Source organism: Zonotrichia leucophrys, chromosome 7, assembly GCF_028769735.1.
Source record: "Zonotrichia leucophrys gambelii isolate GWCS_2022_RI chromosome 7, RI_Zleu_2.0, whole genome shotgun sequence".
NCBI lineage: Eukaryota > Metazoa > Chordata > Aves > Passeriformes > Passerellidae > Zonotrichia > Zonotrichia leucophrys.
The window spans coordinates 8,156,154-8,180,754 of NC_088177.1; the positions used below are offsets into that span (position 1 = coordinate 8,156,154).

The following is a 24,601-nucleotide window of genomic DNA, read 5'->3' on the forward strand; positions in this document are numbered from 1 at the left end:
TACATCTGGCTCTTAAAATGATTCTGAGAAAGGCATGCTGCTTTCACATAGGATTTCAGTCTAAATGAATAAAAACTGACCTCATGGTGCAGATAACTTCAGTAATGTCCATGTGAATCTTGATGCACAGGTGCTTAGCTGAGCCAGAGAACATACAGCACAGTTGCTTTAAGCTGCATGAGGCATTTGTAGCTGCAGGGCAATAGCTGATTCTTATTCCTCCTTGTATATATATTTTTTTAAATTTGTTTTTTTTCTTAGGCAGCAGCTAGAAATCAGACTTCTGCCTGTTTTCATTCATTATCTCTTTTGTTTGTTCTTGCCTGGGCCTGCCTGAAAGTCTGGAGAAAACGTATGAATCAAAAAAACCCCAGAAACAGATGCCTTATGCTGAACTTTGTACAGGAAGAGAATAATGAGAGCAAGTAGAGAAAATCAAACACCACAGGCAGAGGTGTGAAAGCTGAGCAGGAATTGCGCTGCAGATGGGCTGGGGGATCAGGAGAGCACCTCCCTTCCCCTGCTGGCACTGTGGCCATCCCTCCCACAGCACTCACTGAAAGCACGAGAAAAGAAAAACAAGGGATGTGCTGTTGATTTGTGTTTTTGTCAGTAGTTAGGGCATGGCCATATGGGATGCAGGACCAGACACTTGGGATGTCCCCCTGGGGTGACTGAGTGAAGGTAAGAGTCCTTAGAAAGTGCTTCAACAAAAAGGAGAGGGAAAACAAGGGAAAAGTCAGTCTGTCTGTGGGTGAGAGCAGGAATCACTTAGAGCAGTGAAGGTTAAAATGTTGTCTCTTCTGCCCCAGCATTCAAAAGCAAGGTTAGCTGTGACCTGGTTGACCTGACAAATACTCAGTTTATGAGAGTTAAAGAAAATATTAGAATTGCCCTCCTGGCCCTGATAAAAATTGCTGCAGGGAAGGAGCTGATGTAAAGTAATTGTCACGATTTTTAATCTCTGAAGACATATGGAAGATTGACATGATCCGTAAAACTGGAAAGGACAGAGTGGTTTTCCCCCAAAAGAATAAAAATAGGATTTCCTATTTTTATTGGGAATTTTGGTGGAGAAATGGAGTAAGATTGATTTTTTTTGAGAGGAGTTAAACTGCTTGAAAATACCTAGAATTTAACAAAGAGTAGGTAACTGCCAAGATCCATCTGTAAAGTTCAAATCATAACAAATCAGTTTAATTTCTCTACAATTGTACAGAAAAGCTGGTGAGTAGATAAGGAGTGAGTGGCCATGGTGGTGTCACCAGGGGGAGATGAGGAAATGTGGTCTGAATGGGACCATCATAATTAAAGCAGATTGCAGTCCTGTGCTTGGAGTGAATGCTGGCAAATAAATGGTTCACTGTCAAAAAAGATGGATTTATATCTCATAGGGCTCTGGCCAGAGACCAGTAATATTCAGCATTTTGATAGTTCAGATAACAGAAAAGGGAATACATCTATTTAAATTACCAGATGGTATCAAAGTGGGTTACCAGCAGCCTCAGGAACAAAATTAGAATCGAAAGATATATGAAAAAAATTTGGGAGAAGTGATTTGTATATGCAGGTTTCAATTCAATAGTTACAACTGCAAGATCTTACACTTCCTAGGGAATAAATCTAGTAAACAGATATGTAATAGGCAGTGTATAGTCAGTAGTACTGTGTAAAAATATATGGGGATATGGGTCAGGGAACAAACTAAACATGAAAGTAATATCCTATACTTTAGGACAAAAAAGGTTTCATACTTCAGTGTTTAATAATGTGTTTTTTGTAGGACATAGTGAAGCCTTAAAAAGAATATTTTGGTCAAGAAAGAACTGAGTTTCATTAGCATCAGCAGGGGGAGGCTGGGGATACAAGTCTTCAAGTATGTAGTAGATTCCTGTGTACAGTGAGATGATTTTGTGGTAGGACATTAGATTAATTTTTTAGCCAGAGAGATTTTGGTTGGAATGAAAACAAACATTTGTAAACCATAAAATAGTTTAGAATAGAAAGCCAAAATATTTTTTTTTAGAAAGTGTGTAGAATTTCCATATTTGGATGCTTTTGTAACCTGATTAAACCCATTTCTTCTCTGTGCTTTAGTGGCAGCTCATTCTGTCCTGAGGTGAGGCTGGTTCTCAGATTTTTCTCCCATTTTTCCATCAGGCATTGATATTTTGAGTACTAAATCCCACACTGCTTAGTATTGCAGTCCCCTGCTCAGTCTGTTTCAGTGTAGGGGATAATCCAATAACAGAGAAAGTCTATTTATGCACATCTTTGAGACTTAACAAATTCCCTTTTCCTATTGATTGCAAAACCTGTTTAGGTTGCATTAAGTATGACCAGAATGTTGATAAGCTCTTCTGCATTATCAGGCAAGGTGGAAAAATTCCTCTTTCTTTATTACACTGAGCTCTCTTGCATTAGCATGTTAAAGAATTCCAAATTAAGCCAAATCTGATACTGTGGAAGAAAACCACATGATTGGTAAAATCAGGTGAGTAGAGGAGTAAAAATATTGCCCAAAGTAATTTAGAAGATCATGAAGTAGTCACTGTTTGCCTTCAGACCTAAGTAGAAAACTTAATTTAAAGCTAATATTCTGTAATGGAAGTTATTAATTTTTGGTGTTCTTCCTAATGAAAAATAACATACATAATCTGCTATATTGATATAATATAGAGTTATAATGATATAATATAGTGTTATAACTTGGTTCTAGCTGGTTCTAATTTTTTAGTACTCGAAAATTTTTAAAATAAAGTTGCGTATGAGAAGTCCACTCAAGAATGTCAAGTTTCAGATTTTGGGACTTTTTTTCTAAAAAAGGGTGGTTTTACAGCTTACATACCGCAGTTTAATACTCAGAATTAATTACATGCTCATTTAATTAGAAATGGAATAATTTGTCAGTGTTAGAAAGTTCAAGTTAACTTGTAACTTGCTGCTAAGGCATTGTGCACAGAGCAGTCTACCCAAACCACTTCATTTCCTACAGTGTGTTTATGGAATATAATGCACCTCTTTGCTGTGTGATAAATACCCTGGAGAAGGTTGTTAGAGAATTAAATGTGCTATTATCAGCCTGGAACAGAGCAGATAACCTTGCTGTACAAAGCATTGCAGTGTCTTTATCTCATCTCTGTGCTGCAGAGCTGCAGTCACCAGCCCAGGATTGCTCCAGGAGTTCTGTGCTCACATCAGCTGCAGGGAAGGCCAGGGAATTTCAGTGTTTTATGCTGCAGCTAATGATGGAATAGGGGAGATCCATTCAGCCAGGAGCCTTAAGCAGCTGGAACAGGAGCTAGATGGATTTAAGGGGAATAAAGAGGATATTTATTGAAGAGACTTTAAAGGCCGCACCCTGGCAGTACTGGAGCCTCAGTTGTGGCTCTGCTGGATGGCTCCAAGATGGGAGCAAAAGAGGGCTCGGTCACAAGATCTCACATTTTTATAAGTTCTGGTCCATTAGCATATTGGAGCTAATTGTCCAACCATAGCTCCAGCCCATGAAGTCCCATCCTTCTTGTTTTTCTCTCTTCAGTCCATGTTGTTTATGCTCTTGGGCCTGAGATCCGGATCATTTGTCCTTGGGTCCCTGGCTAGAGAAGGAATTGTTGTGCCTGCCTACTTTGTGAAGAGAGCTCACTATATTCTTATATGAAACCCATACCCACACACCAAAGCAGCACAGAATCTGAAGAAAATAAAAATCTAAAACCTGAAGCATCAAGATCAGCTGCAGAGGAAGGCCAGGGAATTTCAGTGTTACATGATGGACTAGTGAAGATTCATTCAGCCAGGAGCTGTGCCAGAAATGCAAGTGGAGCATTAAAAGGGCCTGCTTGGGAATAATGGAAAATGCAAGTTCTCCTGGATAGAAGTAGTGGTAGGATCCCAGGTTTGAGTCCAGTTGGATCAGCTCCACCGGAACTGATGTTAAGGGAGCAGTCTTGTGTGGGAAGCTCCATCAGTTAATAATGGGAATGGATGATGAGGAAGTTAAAATTTCTTCGAGTGAAGCAGATCATTAGCTGCCTGATTAACTTTGCATCTGAACTACTGATAGAGAAATGTCTGCTAAGAGAAAGAGCTCAGGTGCAGTTAGTTACATGTGCCTTAGTTGTCAGGTACCACTGACCTAATTGGGACAAAAAAAAGGAGGAAAAAAGGTATGAGAAAAAAGAAGTGATATCTAATAAGTTCTTAATAGACCCTTATAAATTCCTAGCCCACTAAATGAATATGCAATTAATCATATAACTTGCACCCACCTATAAACCAGTTGCTGGCTACAGAGGTCTGGATGTGTCCTGTATTACCTTGGTAGTGCTGTGCTTGTGGGGTGCCTTGCTCTTACTGATGATCATTCTTAATATTGAAAAAGAGAAAAGAATGATCAGCTTTTTACCAAGTACTGACTGTAGGGTCACATTTAATGTCATTCCCAAAGCATTTGCCAGTAATCCATACATGTCTGTGTTCATTTAATATTAGCTGGAATGGGAGTGGTGCATAGTTAAGGTCACTCCACAAACCCTTATCAAACATTTATTTGTTTAATGGAAACCTTCAGTCTATATGTGTGAAATAGATGCCTGAAATGGCTCTTTGTGCTTTGTGAGGATATCTGTGCTCTTTACAAATTTCAAAAAATGAAATTTTTTGTTACTGAATTTAATCAGGGAAGATCCAGATCTTGAGGAAGTGTTGAACCAGTTACACCACTCAGTCTTGGGCACATAACCCAGTGCAGACTACACTTACACACTCTGAGAGGGGGTGGATGTGCTGTGAATCCTGTCCCTCTTCCACATCTACAAAGCTTTGCTGCTGGCATAATCTAAGCCAGGATTTGTATCCTTGAAAGAATCCTGGATCAATACATGATTCTGTATATTTTTTTTTAATCTCAGCTTCCTTATTGAATTTATAGTTCTTACAAGTACAATTTAATTAAAGGGTGTTGAGTAGGAGTCATTCAAACTACAGCACCATTATTGGTAAAGGAAATCCTGTAATGAATTTGCTAAATTGGTGATAATTTTCTGTAAGGGAAGAGGAGCTTTCAGGGAACTTGATGTCAGTATAAAGATCAAAGGGCTGTTCTCCCTCTTGAAAATGTGGCCTATTGTGCACCTCTTATAACAAATAAACCATATTTTTTAAAAAAACAAAAACCAAAAAACCAAAAGACAAAAATATTTTAAAAGGAGATTTAGATGTTCAAAGTGGAGGGAGTAGTGAACAGAGATGAGAAATCATTACAGCAACTGAGAATCTGGCCAGTGGATTATAATCAAATACACACTGCTTAGTTAAAAATCTAAGCAACTCAATTTGATTCGAGTCAATATTACTTTTAAAAGAACACAAATGTGAATTTGACTAGGTAGTGCCTCATATTAAAGGAGCTTAAACAATTTTATAACTCCCACTTGCTTAAATTAAAAAATAATTGATCTGTTTTTACTCATTATGTACATAATCATTTTAGGTTTAATCATTTTATTCTGCACACTGAATTACAAAGAAGTTGAATTAAATATCAAATAAGTGTTATATTATGGAATTTGCTCCACTTGAGTATGTGAGAAGAATATAAGCACTTTATATCAGGTATTTCATATAAAATCTCTTGAATTTCATTGTTTTGATTAGAATGGCTTTAGAGCACATGGAAAGAGGAGTGGTAACAATTTCTGTGGTTTTATGGGTCACATTTATGGAGGTATTTGAGTGCCTAAAGATGCAGCACCAGAGATGTTTTTTTAGAATCATGCTGGAGGTGTGCATCTCATTGACTTATCAGTATCTCATTGACTTCATCTGACATCTAAATGTATCCATCTTTAGAAAGCTTAGGATTCTATTCCCCACTTTTTTTTTTTTTTTTTTTTTTTTTTTTTTTTTTTTTTTTTTTTTTGCAGAGAAAGCACTAAAATTATGTCAAATAAGGCCACAAGACAACCTTGGTGTTATTGTTGTTCCTGCAAGAAAGCTACAGCCTAGAATAATCTGCTGAGTTTATAGCCTACACTCATGGGCTGGTCACTGCTCAGTTCATCTCCATGAACAGAGAACTCTGTAGGGTTACATAGTGCAAAGAACTCAAAGTCTGCAGTTTGATTTTTGCTTTTTTATGGATATATGTGTGTGTGTGTATATATGTATATATGGCACATTGTGAGCATATATGTCAAATTAATAGCAGTGCGTATTTAAAGTGACTACTTAGTTGTTCCTGGATACAAATCACACATTAATGAACTAAACAAACTTTACAGAGATCAATAAAAAGATTTTCATCATAGATATATTCTTCTAGCCACCTCTTTTTAGATACATCCATATCAAAGGTGGGAGTAGTCAACATGATTAGGCAGTAATCTGTTTTTATCAATACCTAGATTTTCCTAATAGATGATTCCTTCTTTCAAGAGTATTTTCCTTGCACAAAATTCATAGGCAGAGCTTTTTTAAAAAAAAAAATTAGTTTTATTCACTGGAGCAAACTTTATCAAAATACAAACATCCCTCTGAAGATCCCATCACTATCATGTTCAACTTAGTAGATAGAATTATAAATCTATTAGAAATTAAGCCTGCTGACCAGAAAAAACATTGCAAAATGAATGTTCTGTATAATAAATCATAGAAAGTTCTGGTTTGTTTATCTAACTTTTTTTTTTTTAATTTCTGTGAAATCACTAGCTTTCTCACAGATATTTTTTTTTGGATCACTATAGAAGCTGAGAAAATGTGCAAGTGCTCTGTCAGGAAGTTTTGAAAATTGGCTTGTAGCCCACACAGTGGTGTAAAAAGAGCAAATCCAGCTGAGTCCTTAACTTGATATAGTGAAGCTGGAATGGGTTTGCCATTCTTAAATAAGAAACAATATCTGATGCAATTCAACAAGTGGTTGATATGTTCTTTGACAAGCTATTATGTACAATCAGAGCACAAAATAATTCTCTGGGAAATATTCAACATCAAGAACAAAAGTAGTAGTTAATTATTTTTAAAATAGAACAAATGTTTTGTAAGAGCATTCTACAAATTAGAAGGATGAACACAGATTCTAAAAAAAATTAAATGGAAAGAACCCCCCCAACCACCTCCACTTTATGAGTCACTTCCCCCTACAAAACAGAAATAAGACAGCGAACTATCAAGCTAGCTCCTTTATCACTGGAATCTGGAATTGCTGCTTCTCATTAAACAAGTACCTGCACAGGCTGCCCCTGTGCCTTTCTATTAACATAAAATTACTTAGCCTGGAGGGAAATGGTCAGCCTGACCCAGGTCATTGCTTCAAAATGCTAAGGCAGAGTTTTCATTCACTTGAAACACCTCTGTACAGCATAATTGAATCCACCATGCCAGTGGATATCAATGGGGATGGTTGGCTCTGTTTGACTCTTAAGAAGTAATTCGTTAATCCTGTGGTGGAAAACTTTACTCCAGGGCAAATGTCCAAAGATAAAAACAGGCTGTGTGTTTTTCAAATATTTTAACCATCCTGTCTCACGGTCCTTTTCTCATGCACTGCATGGCAGGGGTCTCTCCCACCTGCATTATGCACGAGGAAACCATCCCATCTTTCTCACTTTGGCCCCATTCCTGGCTCCCTGATCACAAAAAAAAGTTGTGTGACTGCCTCTGACTAGGCCAACAGGACAGTTGGGAAATTAGACAAATCTGCTGGTGTTGGCATTTCTCAACAGTGCTGAAAGGAGTGTTGGATAAGTGGGTTTCTGTAAATGAGAGTTAGCAGTTACTTTGGTACAAATAGAATGAAAGAAAGGTCTTTTAAAATACAGACATAGAGTTGAAATACCTTGAAGTAGGTGGAAAAGACTAGACCTTTATGTAACTGTCCCAGAGAAATGTTTTAAGCTGTCTTTGTTGCACATCACTCTTTAAACCAAGCTTCCATCTCAGGCTATGAGGAGCACAGATAGTGTGACAGACCTAACAGATCAAATGGTTGAGTCCAATTTTTAGAGAAATATTAAGATATGCCCCGTTATTATCCAATTTTTGTGTTCTTTTTAAGTAAGGACAAGTCTTTTTGGGTATTTGAGCATGAAAGGTTTAGCGTGGGGTCTTAGGCAATAAATTAATGTTCCAGTGAAGGCAGTCAACCACCTGCACAAATTTAGCCTGTATAATTCTATTTATTATCTGCAAATATAGCACCAGATTAGATGTGTCCTGGAGAGATGAGTTTGGTGTGAGGTATTCATCACTTTGTTACAGCTTCTTTGAGATCACCACGAAGTACTCCCTTGTACTGAATGAATAGCTCTCTTATCATGACCTTTTAATCACTTCATCATGAAGAGGTCTTTTACTTGCTACAGGAGTCTACTTCATGATACCACCATCAAAGGGACTGTAATATCATAAAATGGCCACAACAGAGACCAGTACAGAAATGTGGCACAATAAGAGAAAATTAGTGAAGATAGACCTAGTTGGCTGCAAGCAGCATCATGGCTTGCTAATGGGAAGTGCTGGAGGGGATAACTGGCTGTGAGCTCCATTGTTGGGAACTGCACCTGGAGGTGATATTTTGCTCGATTTTGTAACAGGGTAGTGGAACAGAAGGGGAACAGTGTAAGCTTGCTAGCAGGGCCAGCAGCGCCAAAGAAATCATGGAGATGTGGGAGATGAATAGGGCATGACCGAAAAGGAAGTTTAAAGACCAAATTTAGCTGTAGTGATACTTGCTGAACTTACTCCTATGGAAAAGATTTTCTTTTCATGCTGTATTTAAAACATGAAGATACTGGAGTTCACACTGCAGTGCAGAACTGATGTAAGAAGGGGGCAAGTCTAAATTGCAGTGTTCAGATTATTTGAAGAGTTTTAACAGGGTTTCTGGAGAATGACTTGGAGGGATGGAGTCCTGGCCATATTGGTTGCCTGGAATCATAAAGGTTTGATTGCAGTACAAGAGCACTTTGAACACTTGGATTTCAAAAGTAGTTGTGAAAGCTGTTCATAGCTCAACCAACCGGCAGAAAAATACTGAGAAACAAACAGTCATTTTATCATGGAAACTCTATAAAAGGCTAAATAAGGTATTAACTGCTAGTAGTATACAAAGATTCCCTGGACTCTCCAACACCCAGAGCTACTATTAAAGATGTCTTGATGTCACAGTGGGAGATTAGGAGAGAGGACGACTTGACACAAGAAACCCAGTGCCTTCCTGCTGTTCCATGTGTCATATCCACACTAAGCAATTATTGTTGATAGTCATCAAGGCAGTGAAAGGCAGGTAGTTCATGTACAGGTACTGAACTGTCAGATTGCTTAGAAAACTGTTTCATTCATGTCTTTGATCCTCCAGAAGAGAAAGGCTCTAGGTGCCGGTGTGTTCTGCCTGGATGCATTCCTCAGTTCCCTGAGCCTGTGTGGCTGCCACCATGCCCACACACTGCCGGTCTGCTTGCTGCCTTCCCTCCCTGCTGCCTGTTCTCCTTTCATCTGAGCCCCTTCATTTCCAGCCCTTTAAGGGTCTCAGCTCTGTTTTGTTCTGGATTTGTTCTTTCTTTTTATTATGTCTCTTTTTTCCCATCCTGATATTTTTAGCCCTGTCTTTTTGTCTTCCTTCTTTCATCTTGCATGCTTGCTGGTTTAGCCATCTGCTTCCCTCAGCCCAGTTTTCTTTTCCATTTCCCTTTCCATTTCTTCAGACCCACAGGCCATTTATCTCATTGCTTCTCCTTTCTCCAGCTCCACAGGGTCTTTTCATCTCCTCATGCAATTTGTAAGCAAACAGCAGATGAGCATCCGGTATCTGCTCGCTAAGTGCTGCCCGAGTGACTCAGATTGTCTGGGGAAGAAAAAGAGATATTGAGACTATAGTCTTTACTTGAAAATTGACTCATCACATGCTTTGATTTCCTTTTGTATCCTTATCATTTCAGTTCTGTTTAGCTGTGTGCTCAGAACCTGGACATTTCATTTATATAGAATGTTAATTTAGAAAATATTTTCTCAATGTTTTTTTAACTTTTTTGGTTTTTGCATCATATTTCACATGAATCAGTTTATGCATATTTTTGTAAATATCACAACATGTAGAAGTGTGTGTCTTCAAAACAAGGTGGCGTTTTTTTCTGCATTTGGAAATTTTCTCTTTAGCAATCTGTTTGAATAAATACAATTTGTGACTCACCACGGAAAAACTAAAAATAAAACCAGGCCTTGACTTGTTTCTTTCTTCACAGTATCTCAAAGAGCAATTAAGCCATCTCAGAACACTCTGAGAACACTTGATGAAGCTTTGCCTTTAAGAATCAGTGTTTTAAAACATTTTGTTTTCAGTTAACAATTTTCAATATGTGTGGAGATACTCAATCCAAATTCCCTGTTGCCTTTTGTGTGAGATATAAGTAATCCATAGGACCTTGTAAAGAGATCAGACTGTCTAAAGTGTCAGGCAAATTAAAACACTTAAATGAATATTTTTCTAAGACAGGTTTGGATTCTCAGCTGCATTGACCAGAGGCAAGCACCCTCACCAGTCTCAAATTTCCATGGAGATTAAGTTCTGGTTGTGCTGTCAGAATTTATATCTTTTGTTTCCCCTTATGCTTGTTCAGATCAAAATACACATGCACACTCTAAAGCTGCCAGCAAATCAGTTCAGGAAAAGAGAAGTTTCTATAAATCCCCAAATACTTATAAAGTCCAAATTTTGATCACACTGAATATGAGTATGAGCATAAGCTTGAAAAGGATGTGCACGTACCTGTGTATCAGTACAAAAAAAAAAAAAGCACATATTATGCTTGAGGCTTGAGATTTACCAGTTTCACTGTCATGTAACAATGATTTCAGTGCAGTCATTCCTGGTTTTTAATGCTGCAGGTGAATAAGCCAGAAAAAAACCCATATAAATTTTTGTCGTAAGTCATCTCATACAAGACTCAAGAAACATATTTTACGTGGTAGTGTAACTAATAGAATTTCAAATGACACTGATATGTGAGGCTTTGAGAAGTGGCAATGCAGAGCATTCTTTCTTGAATAATTCACTCGTCTGAAGTTATTATATATTCAAAACTGATTGAGTTGCATATCCAAATGATGGTCTATCAGCTGTTGATGTAGGAGAAGAAAAAGAAGTTTCTGCATTTATTCTGAACTGTGGTTTGTATCACATTACTCTTGGTTATATGAACTGAGTTTAATTGATTGTGATTTAATTTACATTCTGAAGTGGATGTCTTTTTCTTGAGATAATTAATCTTGCTGAAAAATTCTGTGTGAACAGTTGAGGCTCTAACAGATTTTCTAGAGGTGCATTTTTGTTTAGGCTTCCTTGACAGCCTTTTTTCTTACAGATAAATTGCGTGTCTCAGAATGTCTTGCCTTTATATTTATTTTGGTTTGGCAGCATATAGTTGTTATGGCTGGCAATATTTCATACCCCAAAGTATTAATGTTAACCATAAATAACTACCAATGATATGCAGTGGTTCTTATCAATCATGAGAAATAATCAATGCTGATTGAAGCAAATAAATATGATGCTTTTCAAAGTTATAACCTTGTCATATAACTTCAGTGCTCAAATGCATCAAGTGCTATCTTAAATTAACTCTGCAATTATATACAGAGTTTTTAGAAACCAGATATTTCACCAAAAAAAGCCAAAATTGCACAAGACTATAAAAAGATTTGGACATTAGTAGTGGCAAAATTTACCTCTATTTTGTTTTTGCTTCCAGAATTGGGTAGAAATAATAGGATTTGCAGATGGATAGCAGTTCATCATCTCAGTATTGCAGACTCCTCAGTTGATTGTGCTAAGACTTTACTCTGAAACCAGTTGAAGAACAAGTTGTGTCATACTATTTAAAATGAGAAATCCCCATTGCTCTCTCTATCCCAGATATAATCAATATAAAATCAGTCATTAACTCATGTGGCTTAACGTACTGAATCTAACAGCAGGAAAATACCAGTTAAATACTAGAGCTCCAAGAGCAAAAGGTGCCACTTCACTGGTGTGTGGAGCATTTCTGGTGTGTATCCCAAAGTGGGCTGAGCTTTGGTGTCAATGCACAGTCTGAGCTCTCACTGTGTTTGTTGCCATGGCATGAAATCAGCAGAATTCCAGTCTTTAATCAATATTTTAATGAATATGCAGGGGCCATCACTGATTGGTATGAAGTGTGGCTTTTCAAACTCTTCACGAATAGCACAGGCGTTATCCAGTGGTTTCATGTCCCTCTGTGGCTCAGAATTCAGTGCTGCAGAGCTCTCTCCTCACCTCTTACACGCCCAAGGAACCAGTTATTTGAAACCCCACCATGGCTGTGCCATGTTCAATCCCATTTAGCAGCAGTTCCTATGCTGGAGAACTCATGGAGTCAGAGTGGAAAGGCAAAGGGGGAACATTTGAAGTGAATGATTACAGAATTTTAGAGAAATTTGGATTTCATCATAATGTTGTTGAGACCATTAACATTATTAATTTATTTAGCACATAAATTGCAAAATGGATGAAAGTTTCATCCAGCAGCTGTGCTTTGCCTTTGGCAGTAGTCATGCTGCTCCTAATTTAATCTTATTAACTCCCTCACAGGTTTTACTAACGGGGTGCTGAACATCTTGCAATACAAAGATAAGAAAGGAATATATCTTTATTGCTTTGTGATCAGCACATTAGATACTGATTCCATTCTCTTTGCACTGCAGTCCCAACAAGGTCACGTGTCTAAAAGCTCATAAAAAGGAGATGAGGAATAGGAGCTGGTTGTGTGAATGTTAATCTGGTTTTTTGGAGAGCAAGAAGTTGCTGCTTGGAATCCTGATGGCATTAAGCAAAGAGTACCCCCTCCCACTGTAACTCATTTGCTTTCAGCAGTCTTCCAATGGAGGAAGTTTGGCCACAAATAATCTGGTGTTCTCCAGATGTGTACCAGAATAAGGAGCTTGTACATAACATTAAAAGAACTGCTGAAAGCCTTTTCTCATTTTCATTGCTGGAAATTTGAATTACACCAGTGTTCTCTGAGCACAATTGATAGCAAAATATCACTAACTATAGGAAAAATTATTTCAATAATTCTTTTGCATAATTCTTTACATAAATAATAGACATAGTATTTGTATAATTTAGTATAATTTATATAGGCTGTGTTTTATGAAGGGGAGTGAACTTGAATATATGTTAACTTACTTAAAATATATAATACAGTTATTTTTCTGGCCACAAGCAAGCTGTATTTATATCAGTAATCCCTTCAAAAGATCTCCATAACCATCCTGTGGCTTATTGTGTCCCCTCGTATTCTCTCCACTCTGCATCTGGTCCTTTCTCAATATTTGTACTCGTGGCATGTTCTGGATATTCCATTTTTCTTTCAAGATACTTGTATCCTAAAGGCAAAATAGGCAGCAATATATGTTTACATTTCTTCTTCTAAATTGCAGTTCTGAGCCTTTAGTGGAGGTTTGTTAGAGATTTGGGTTTTGAATGAGATTCTGTTTGTCATTGTGTGTGGGTACTTCACTGCATGAATGGCAGATGAATGATGAGTTACTTTTTGCTTGGCCTTCTAATCACTTTACCACAGCAAAGGCTTTTTGCTTCACTTTTCAGCATAAGTAGATTTTTCAGTAATTCTTCAAATGCTTAATTCAACTGTAGAAAAGAGGATAAAGGCAGAATCCCAGCCGTGGTGCTGTTTTTTACACTGTGCACAACAGCCAGCAGCCCCTGTGGCTGGCACCCACTGGGGCAGTTTGGAGATGTGCCAGCCCATTTTACTGATGCATTATGAAAGATCTTCAGAAGTGAGAAGGGCCACGGGTGAATGGAGAAGTGAGAGTCCTTGGCAAGCTGTATTCCTGTTTACCTCCCTGCTTCACTGTGTCCTGCCCCCTGATTTCTGGGTTCACATGCATTTTGTGACATGCACTGTAATGCAGGTTGTTCATTTTGAAGGACCACTTTTAGTTTGAGGTATTCCCTTTTTTTCAGCTGGGCTTAGGAATATTTGTTTCTCCCTAACATTGTTGTTACAGATGTGGTGGCCTGAAGGGATAAACAAGACAAGATTTGTGGGAAGAGGTAATATCTTTTATTAGGCCAACTGATGTAGTTGGAAAAAATACAAAAGGTTTCAGGCACAGAAAACCTTTTCCAGGTCAGGTTCTCTCATAGCTTTGAACTTCCTAATAATTAACTTGTACCTGTGAAGCAATAAAAGCAGTTTTTTGATATTTCTTTTTTTTATAAGTAATACTGTTTGAGAGGCAGCCATATATTGCAGGAGTTTAGACTTTACCCAGCTAAGGTTGATTATTTTGTGTCCAAACCTGATTGAATTCTTTTACTCATAGAACAAGAATATAGTCATTGTTCATTCACACTAGTAGTCTCATAAAATGCTAATTTTATTTTTCATGGGATCAGAAGCGTAAATTAACCCATAAAAGATCTGATATCTCACTCTTGAATCAGAAAGATCTGCATGGTTTTGAACCTTATCTGAGAAGCTGCCTTTCTTTTCAAATCAGGGTATGTGTTTGGAGATAAGTGGGATGGGAATGATGGCAAACACTGCAATTTCAGTTATTTAATGAGTCTCTGCTACCTTTTTTTTTTTCACTAATGGGAAGGGTATGGCTTTTAAATAGTGTGTTCTATTTGCTATGTTCAATACAAATAGATGGATATCCATGCTGTGTGCAAGACATGGACACCATTTGGCTGTTAAGCTTTGGAATAACTAAAAGTATTACTGCAGGTGCTGAAATTTTCAATGTATTTCATATCCTCTCAGCTTTTATAGTTCTTGCACAGACTGAGTGCTTTAATGCCCTGTGAGATGCCTTATTGGAACCTGAAAGGGGAATTTACAGAGTGTAGCAGCACTGAGAGCTGCAGTGAGGAGTTCAGATTGCAGGTGTCTGTTTGGGTGAAAACAAAAATACAGGACAGACACTCCACTACCTTGCAAAAAGCTGTGCCAGCAAGAAGGCATCATTACTGCTCTAAAAAAATAACACATGAAAGAGTGTAATTGGTTTATAATACAGGAAATGGATAAAGGATGCATCAAGGTGTTTGGCATGCCCAGGCATTTTGGGATTATAGCACTGCGAGGTTCTAATGTCATCAGCTCTCTTCCATTTCCCTGGAGTTGAGAGCTCTCATCACACCATAAAAATACTGCTACTGAGCTTTTCTTGGCAGCTTTTTAGCAAAAACACTATTCTGCTGAGAAATGTTTTCCAAATTACTCAGGGACAGTGAACTGGATCTTTTCTGGAACGTTTTGCGGAATTTGTGGAGTGTGTTTGGCAGAGTGTGTAAGGCAGTTTTCTTGCATCTTGTTGGGCTATGCACTGAGTTACACGGAATTATTTCACTTTTAGAACCACAGAAAGAAAAAATAATTCCTTGAAAGGTAGAGAATAAAGGACACATGAAACTCCAGAACTAAACTGTTGAAAGAATCACACCTTCATCTAAACGTGTCATCTAAAAGTTCAGATCATGATTGATAAGTGTGTTTTTTATTGTTGGCTGTTAGCTGAGTAATAGATTGTTATTTCAATACATTTTGACTGGAGCAATTTGTCTTGAAATACTTTTGGCACCTTTTTCTTTTAGGTCCTTTGTAATGGAGTTCTGTAATTTCATTTTTTTCATACACAAATGCATCTAACTTTTTCAGTGTTGAGCAGCACCAGATGAAAGCTTGTCATCACTTAAAAAGAATGAATTCAGAAGAAATATTTAATATGCAATGGTTGTTACTGACTGCATTCTGTGGCAAAAGAAAAATTAAATAAATTGTACTGAGGGGGAGGTATACTGTCTGTCTGATCTAAAAAGGCATTTTCACATTTCTTAACATTGCAGGGAATATTTTCCAGCTTATCATAATAGAAGCAGGCAAGTTATTTACTTGCCAGAAAGGCCTGAATCCTAGCAAGCGTACATGACACATCTGAAGTTAAGGCTCCTTACAAAACCCAACCTTAACATCTATAATTATTTTAATAAATTATCCCAGACCATTTTCCTCTTTTTGTTTTCTTCAGCTGATATGACAGAAATTGCTGCAGAAATTGCTGTAATTAATTTAATATTTTAAAAGGCTTTTTCTCTCCTATATTGCTTTTTTTCTTACAGATGTTTTGTGTGTCCATAGTCATTAACTAATTCTCTCTGTATGTAGAGGATGAGTAATTTTCACTACAACCAAACCCTTTTCCTCAGTTTTACATCTCTTATTTTGGTCAGTTGGAGCTATTCAATGTCCATGTTTAAATATTAATCTTCATTCAGTCTTTTGATAGGACCTCAGTTAGAAGGTGTGGAGTACAAGGAATGTCTGAAAACATTTTGGAATATGAATGGCTGCACTTTGGGTTTGACTTGCACAGAGTAGCCAGCCTTCACCATAAATTCACTGCGAGAGGGGTCTGTGCTGCCTGAGCTTTTGCCTGGTTATTGGAATAAATTGCCAGGTTGGTGTTTTTTTCTGCTTAGTGCACATCCTACAGTTCAGAAGCTGCAGAGCATAATTCCCCAAATTCCCCAAGCCTCTTCCACAGAGTTCACAGCTGGTGGCTGTGTGGGAGGTTTGATCCTGATATTGAGAGGGTTCCTGCCACTCCTCCCTGTGCTGCCAGACATGTGATGGTGTTGGGGAAGGGCTGTGTCCCAGCTTTGTGCAAGAGAAAACCAAACAGGTTGAGCCTTTGTACAAAACTACAAGAGCTTCCTAAGCACTTTCTGTAAGAGCCAGACTAGGAAAAGAAATATTTCCTACATCCTTTTTTGTTGATTTCATGTTGACAGTGATTGTGTTTCAGTGTGTGGCACTTGCAAGCAGGATGAATTAGGAAGCTTGCTACTTGTAATATATGCATGGTGTTCCTGATAAGAACTAACAGTAATGTGAGTAAATCGAGAAAAATGTCAGCATCCTGTCTGAAAGTGACCTCACTGTAGTGTTGATCTCCACTAGAAGTGGAGCACTTTCCACTTTTTTCAACAGATATTAATGTTTCTGCATAAATGTTTAGACAGAAATGTTACACAAGGCAGGAGCAGAGTTTCCACATGATATATGAAGTGTTGTTCTTGTTGGTACAGTATATTTTCTGTTTAAGCTGCCAGAATGACTTATTAGTTTAGCATTTCTTGTTGAAATATATTCTGTCTAATAATTTACTTTTAAAATATTCCTATTCAAAATATTTATCAAGCCTCCACACATTATCTTTGATACAATTTTCCCTTTCCCCACAAGGGCAAGAAATCCATTTCTCTTCTTTGTAACTGGCTGCTGGCAAGTGCCCCTCTGGGCAATCTCTGGCAGTGCACACCCTGTGCAGGAACCACCATGATTTAACCATTTGTCTCTACTTCTCAGAAGAGGCTGGTACCTTACATGACAAAACAGTTTCTCTTAAGCTGTAATATAAAATATAACAATGTTTGGGGCATACTTATTAATATATGTATGATTCTTACTGAAGCAACAGTTCTGATGTTAAACACAATAGACTTGGAAAATGGAAATTATTTTTGTCCCAAAGGGAAATTTTATAGAAGGGATATTCAGCTGTTGCACAAAGTAGGGTTACTAATCTTAGAAACCTTTGTGGGATTCTTGCTGTATCAGCCAGCAAAGATGTGGGGCATGCTAAATTCTTAGCATGTGTTGGCAGGGAGCTAATAATGAGAAGGGAGTCAGTGGAAGGATGTTTCACATGGCTCTGTTATTGAATGGCCTCCAGGGAAAATAACAACCTCTGAAACCCTCTTGTGTGCCATAGTGGCAAATTCCAGTGGCTCTGGCCACGTAGGACTCCCTTTTCCTGTTCTCTTTGAAGGAGACACTGAAAGGTTCCCAGAGCAGAAAATTTTCCCTGAAGAGCTCCCAACACATGTAGCCACATCAAGATTTTGGCTTTACAGCTGTAGCTGTCCCCATCTAAATGGGATTAGCCTGTCCAGAAAGAAATCCTCCACATGCCAAGCAGAGATGCTGTAACTGTAGACATGAAGCTGCAGTAGGTCTAGAGGATGTTATCTAACATTTTTTTTCTGACAGAAATTTCCATTAAAAAAGATTTTTGCTTAGTTCAGTAATAATTAGTGGCAAATATATTTCATATTCCAAGACCATGAAGCAATTTCAAATCATATTAAAACTAATACTATGGAATTATAATACTTTCATAACACGAGACATAGAGGCAGAAAATGAGCTAGGTGAAAACCAATCAATCCTGGAAGAGAGCAAAATGTCTGTTATTCACTGTGGGTGTATAGACTAATGTTTGACTGGAGAGAATGTGTAATTGTTTGCTTTGATTTGAGCCCTTTGGTGTGATGGTCCATCACATTACACACTGTAAGTGCTCTTGTGTTCTGTTTGCAGAATACTACAGGTTTTGAATTCAGAAGTCTCTGGTAACTTGCTGTTGTATGAGAAAGGTTTACTGAAAAATAGTTCTTTCTTTTATCCAAAATGACAAAAAACCCTCAACAAACTTTTCCTGCAAAGCAAAGAAAGTCAGCCAAAATCAGACCAAAACTTATTTAATGAAAGCCACAGCAAACAGAGTCCCTCTAAATACAGAGGTTTTCTGTTCTGTGAGCCATACCTGGGAGTCCTTCAGGCTGTTCATAGCAGGTGGTCAGAAAAATACCCCATGAGCCTGTATTGTTCTGCATTTCAAGTACAATAATTGTGATGCCTGTGCAATCATTTTGACACAGCTTGATGAAGAAAAAAAATTGGTTTTTTCCCCCTAATGTATATTCTCAGTGGGGTTTTTTGTTTGGGTTTTTTTTTGGAGAACGGCGGGTGTTGTTGTTATTGTTGACTTTTTTTTTAAATAGGAATGCAGATTTTTCTAATTGGGACTTTTTTGTGCAGTTGTACTGTTACAGTGGCTGGTTAAATTAACAGGTGAGTATGCGTGTCCTTCCTACAGCTTTCAAAACCTGATTCAGGTCTACTGGTTATAATTAATTCAGTGGAACCTTCTTTCAGTAATAAAAGTGTCAGTGTTTACAGGGGTTGAAGAGTCTGACTGCCTTCATGGTAGTCTGTATTTAATCCTGTATATTGTCTAGTAATCCTTACATTTTGTTTTTTGTTTTTTTTAACAGGTATTTCATTATTCTTACACAGCTTCATATGTGATTTATAACATCCACACAAGGTAGGTCACATTGTTTTTTCCATACCATGTCATTGTCAGTGGCTCTATGCATGAGGTGGTGCCAGTGTGTTCAAGTAAAAATGTTTCCCTTTTTTCAAGGGAAGTTTGGGAGTTAAACCCTCCAGAAGTAGAGGATTCAGTATTACAGTATGCAGCCTGGGGTGTTCATGGACAGCAACTGGTAAGCACAGTCATTAAAAATGTATGGACTTCAGACAGACTGAGGTAAAAACAAAACTGAAAGCTTTAAAATAAGTTGTCATGTATTTCTGCACCATACTAGTGTGTTCCTATTACAGCTTTTAGGAGAGCTCTATTTGTTTGTTTATTTTTATTAAAAATATGTTTTTCCAGGCTGACCCCAATAAGCAAATGGTACAGTTGTTGAAAGAATCACACCTTCATCTAAATATACACTCAGGTGATTTTCAGGATAACCATCTTTATGGCAACTGCTGTGTGGGAAGGAATGTTAAAGGTGAAAGGCAGTTTTCTTTTAAGTGCAATATCAATGAAAACTGTGGGCAAAAGCAAAAGCTTAGCATCCTGATGTGATGTGATGGACTCATGAAAAGTGATGTTTTCATTTCAGTATGAAAATTACTGCCAAGGTCAGCTGTGCTGCATTGAATTCATAATAATTAAACAAGATGCCATGTTTCATGCATAATATTTTTCCAGAAGTTTTACCATTTTTAATGAACATTAATCGTCCATGGTCATCATAACCAAGTCAATATAAGAAGAAAAAATTGGGGATTTAGAACAGCAATGATTTTAAGCTGACCTGTGTTGGTTGTTGAAGGCAAGAGACTGATTAAATCTTCAGTTCTGCATAAGAAATTCAGATAATCCTTGTTACAGTGTTCTAATAAGCTCATTAATGCCCCCAGGCATGATCCCAGGGCCTCCTTGCACATCCAGCTTGCTCATGCAGAGAGGCTGAAAGCTGAATGTCTAGAGAATGTACCCTGTTGTTTTATATCATTCATCAAGATGATTGGAAAGTAAAAAATGTTTCTGGTTAGAATGTTTTGCATTAAGGAAGTGGAGGCAGGTGAGAAAAAGTAATTGGAACATGCTTGGTATGTTTTAATAATTAACCACATTAATTTATTAATAATGAGACCTTGGCAACAGGATTAGTGGAAATAAATACATAGGTTATTTACCAGGCAGCATTATGGAATGTGGCAAACCATGTAGGTTGTAGTAGAAAGGAGAAGCATTTGCAAAATTGAACAGATTTAAGAAATACTTTAATTAAATTTCAGTTTGTAATAGTCCTCTGTACTGGACAGAGGATCTGCACATTTGTCTGTACTGATCAGAGAATCAGTAATCTGAAGAAAAACTAAAATGAAATGCAGTGATTACTGAGAAAATATTTTTTTCATTTTGTGAGATGTCTCATAGGAACAGGGTCAGATTTACCAATAATAAACCTCAGAAAAATAAATCAGAATAATGCTGTCTTTATGTGGTTTTGCTTAAATGTTATTGTGAAAATATGTATGGATCCTTTCAGATACAGGCACAGGTGGACTCCTGTTACATCTCAGAACTGCAAAAAAATAGGTGGTCATTTTAGGTACAACCTTAATCATCCAAATTTGAAAACATTGGCATAATTCATACTTGAGTGAGGATAACATTACTCATCTTTGTTAATGTCCCTAGTAAAGTTAATGTCACGCTTTAAAAATATCTGCTCTACTGTGGGTTTTATGGTGCCATATGGACTGCAGAATTAGGAAATAATAACTTTGAACACAAAATCTTCTGTGCACTCTGAATGGCACTCTGAGTGTTGCCATAGAGATGTACACCTGCAGAAACAGTCCACTGAAGGTGACTTTAGGAATGCCAATTAGAAGGATGTCCTCTTGAAGCTCTTCATGTGGCAGGAGGAGGTTTCCAAAGTGTCAGAAGTGCCTTGCTGCATTGCCCTCCCACTTCAGCAGCAAGCCAAAACTGTAGAAGGAGCATGAATGAATAAAGAGTGTTGTGAGTAATGGTTGTTGCTGCTGTCCAAAGGAACATCTGCCCCGAGCAGAAGCAGGACAGAGAGTTCAGTCCAGCAGAACAGGTTAGGCAGAGGAAAGATGTGTGGCTGAGGACCCATTGCCACAATGGTTCTGTTATAAAATTTGTCATTGGAACAATGGATTAGTGGGCTTTAGTGAAATAGTACAGGAGGCAAACAGCAGTGAAACAGGACACAGGGGAAGGCATAAAGGGAGAGATTCAATTATGAAAATCCATCAGTAGCTATCAATGGAATGTACCTGGGTGCAAACAAAGCTGCAGTCTCATAGACCCGTGCTGTCAAACACACTATGAGTGGTTTACCTTCCTGAACAAATCTTACATCTCTTTTCTGTGGAAATAGTGATAATTCATGAGTAAAACAAGCAATGAAATACTTACTCTAAATAAAATAATCATAGTGGATTAACCTGGGTAATAATTTCCAAGAGCCATTCTCTGTAGCTGAAGAACAAGCGGAGAACAGTTGGAGAAGAGATTAATTTTATATACAAAAATTTGATGTAGAAGGACCCATGACATGTGCTGTGTGCCATCACAGTGATAGAGTGTATGTAGTTCTCTGAAGTGAGGAGGAGTGTCCCCCTTCATCTGAGGTACAGAAATGAACAGCAATACTATAGCCAGGACTGGTAAGCAAAAGTAGCACAAAACGTGAAACATGAGGTGCAGGTATGTCTGACTGAGCCAGAGATACCAACTTTACACTATAGCTATTTGTAAAGTCCTGGATTGAATCCAGATATTAGGGGGATAATACATGGACTTGGATCAACTATTTTTGATAGGCTATAGTGTAAAACATGATGTTTCCAGTCCACAGTTCTGCAGATCTAAGTAACAGTGCAGCCTACATGGTTATCTTAAAGTAGTCCAATGAGGAGGAATTGGCAAGATGTTCAAACAGATAATGTAAGGATTTGAAGGGAAAAAAACCAGGAAGGAAAATATGTATGAAGCCACAAACTGCTTATTGCACAGGTGGAATATGGCTCAGGTGAAATCAAGTATCTGCAGTATTTTACATCCTTGTGGAAAGCATGCATCAGTTTAAGTTTACTGTTAGGGATAATTTCAGGGGCTGTCTGATGGGCCCCAGAGCATGCCCCATGTGGCTATGAAGAACAGACTAAGTTTTCTGTCAGATGCCAGGTGACTGAGCCACAGTACCATTGTTTGCCAGCTACCACAGTGGTTGCAAGTTATTTCAGTTCCTTGCTATTTACCTAGAGTAGAAGGTTTTGTAGTGATTAAGAGAAAAGCTCAGAGAAACATCTGCTGCTTGACTCATGACATTTTGGTGGTGAAATTGAAAATGTTTGCCACTGGGGAGAAGAAACTTTTATCTAATGAATTAATGTATCTTAAGGTCACATAGTTCTTAAAATGGGAACCTTTTTCAAGGTCACACTCTTTAAAATGCTGCCTTTTAACTGTGTTAGAACTGTGCCAGATCTAAAATACCATTTCTGTGTCATAGTATGTTGGGGAGCTGTTAATCTATTTGCCAAACATTACTCATGTTTGATTGAAGTTGTGCAAGTCATTAGTTGATTATCTCTTTATCTCACCTCCATAGAATCCATCACTGCAGCATCAAGTAATTCCAGGAAAGGCAAACCCAACTAGAGATCTAATTTGTTTCATCAACATTTTTCTGCCTCCAGTTTATTGATTAAAGACCTCACTGCTTGTGTCTGACAAAGAGCTATCCCATACCTGGTGGGAAGACTTTACTGAGAAGAAGAATGCTTTGGGGTTTTTAAAGGGTCTCTGTTGTTGAAATACCCAGGTTTTTATCCAGAGGTTTCCCTTCTTGAGCCTTGTCTTCTCCAGCAGTTTGTAGCAAAGGTTTTCGTGTGTTTGTGCTAGACCTGGCTTGTGTCTGACACAGGGGAGACAGCTCTAGATCTGTCTGTGGGGATGTATTGCAAAAGGAGCCTGGATATCAAAGTTCAGGCTAGAGATGTCTCCAGTGTTTGCAGCATTGTATTTGTGTTTATTAACACTCTTGTGTTCTTCTGCAGTGCTCCATGTTATACAAATAGTTCTGACCAATTAGTGAGTGGGCTACATCAACTAGCTCCCAGTGAAGCATGGTTAGAAGCTTCAGTTTGAAATACCTTTTTCTCAAAAGTTATACATGTTTTTTTTTCCTGCCTTGGTGGTAGTATGTGTTGTTTATGTTGTATAAAATACCTTATTTCACTTTATTCTATGAACATACATCCATGCAAATCACTTGCCTTTGTATTTATAATAGATGTTTTGTGTCATTTATTGAAGTAAGCTTGTTTTTCTATTGATATATTAAGTGATTCTGAGGGGAGTTTGAGTTACATATTTGGATGGATCAGTATAAATAATGATCTATTGACTTACAGATGAATGTCCATGCATAAATTAATACATATTTTAACCAAACAGAAATCAAGAAAATAGTAAAACTATCCAAAATACTAAAGAAAAACATTTTTTAGAAGCTTTGACAAAGATTGATGCTACCAACAAAATATAACACTATCAAATGGTAGGACTGAAGATGATCTTTTACAATACTTTGTTTTAATTTAGGTCCTCATTGAGTCGAATTAGGCTGTATACACTAAGAACAATTTGGTGACTGTAGCTGAATTGTGGATTCAGGATGTTCTCATCAATTTTTAGAAAGTAATTTAAATATTAGAAATCTATAAGTTGCCCTCATCTTTCAAAAAAAAAAAAAACAACAACAACAACAAAAAGGTTACTCACAAATAATAGATTTAGAAGCTGAAACTTTTACATAAAGAATGAAAAAGATCCAGTGAAACAGACCTCACCTTTTATTGAAACTACCTAAAAAACAGAAATACATCCGAGCAAAATCTGCTTTAATTGCTGGTAATAAGTGTCCCATTTCAATAACTCTCTGCCCTTTTGCTCTGTGATCAATCATCATTTCTTTATCCTTTTGTCATTGAGGGCTTCAATTTTCCTTCACCCCCACCAATACCTACTGCCCCACAAAAATGCAAATACCTCTGAGACTGCATTAACGTGACATTACCTTACAGAAGCCTTTTGTCAACAGTTTAGCCTTTTTTCCAATGGCTTTCAAAGATTGTTTTAGATAAGACAAATAGTGCACCAGCAAAGTTCTTTGATGTTGTATTATTTTCTATGTACTCAGATAAGCACTGGACTAATTTTAGCAGATGAGGAATTAGCAGGATTGTTCTTGGGCAGTTACCTTGCTCAACACATGCTTTAACAGCCATTACTTGCTGAAAGCTCCATTTACCATTTGGTCTATCAAGGTAATGTTCAACTGCTATAAAACATGGTA

General features: G+C 37.6%; 1 protein-coding gene across 3 annotated transcripts in view; it reads left to right on the forward strand.

Moving 5' to 3' along the window:
* The window catches only part of DPP10 (dipeptidyl peptidase like 10), a 433,982-nt gene that overhangs the window by 352,792 nt on the left and 56,589 nt on the right, over positions 1-24,601 (forward strand). For all 3 annotated transcript variants that reach the window (XM_064717808.1, XM_064717810.1, XM_064717807.1), the window contains exons 6-7: positions 19,172-19,224; positions 19,324-19,405. In XM_064717808.1, coding sequence (XP_064573878.1) covers positions 19,172-19,224; positions 19,324-19,405 — 135 coding nt within the window. The remainder of the gene's footprint in view (positions 1-19,171; positions 19,225-19,323; positions 19,406-24,601) is intronic.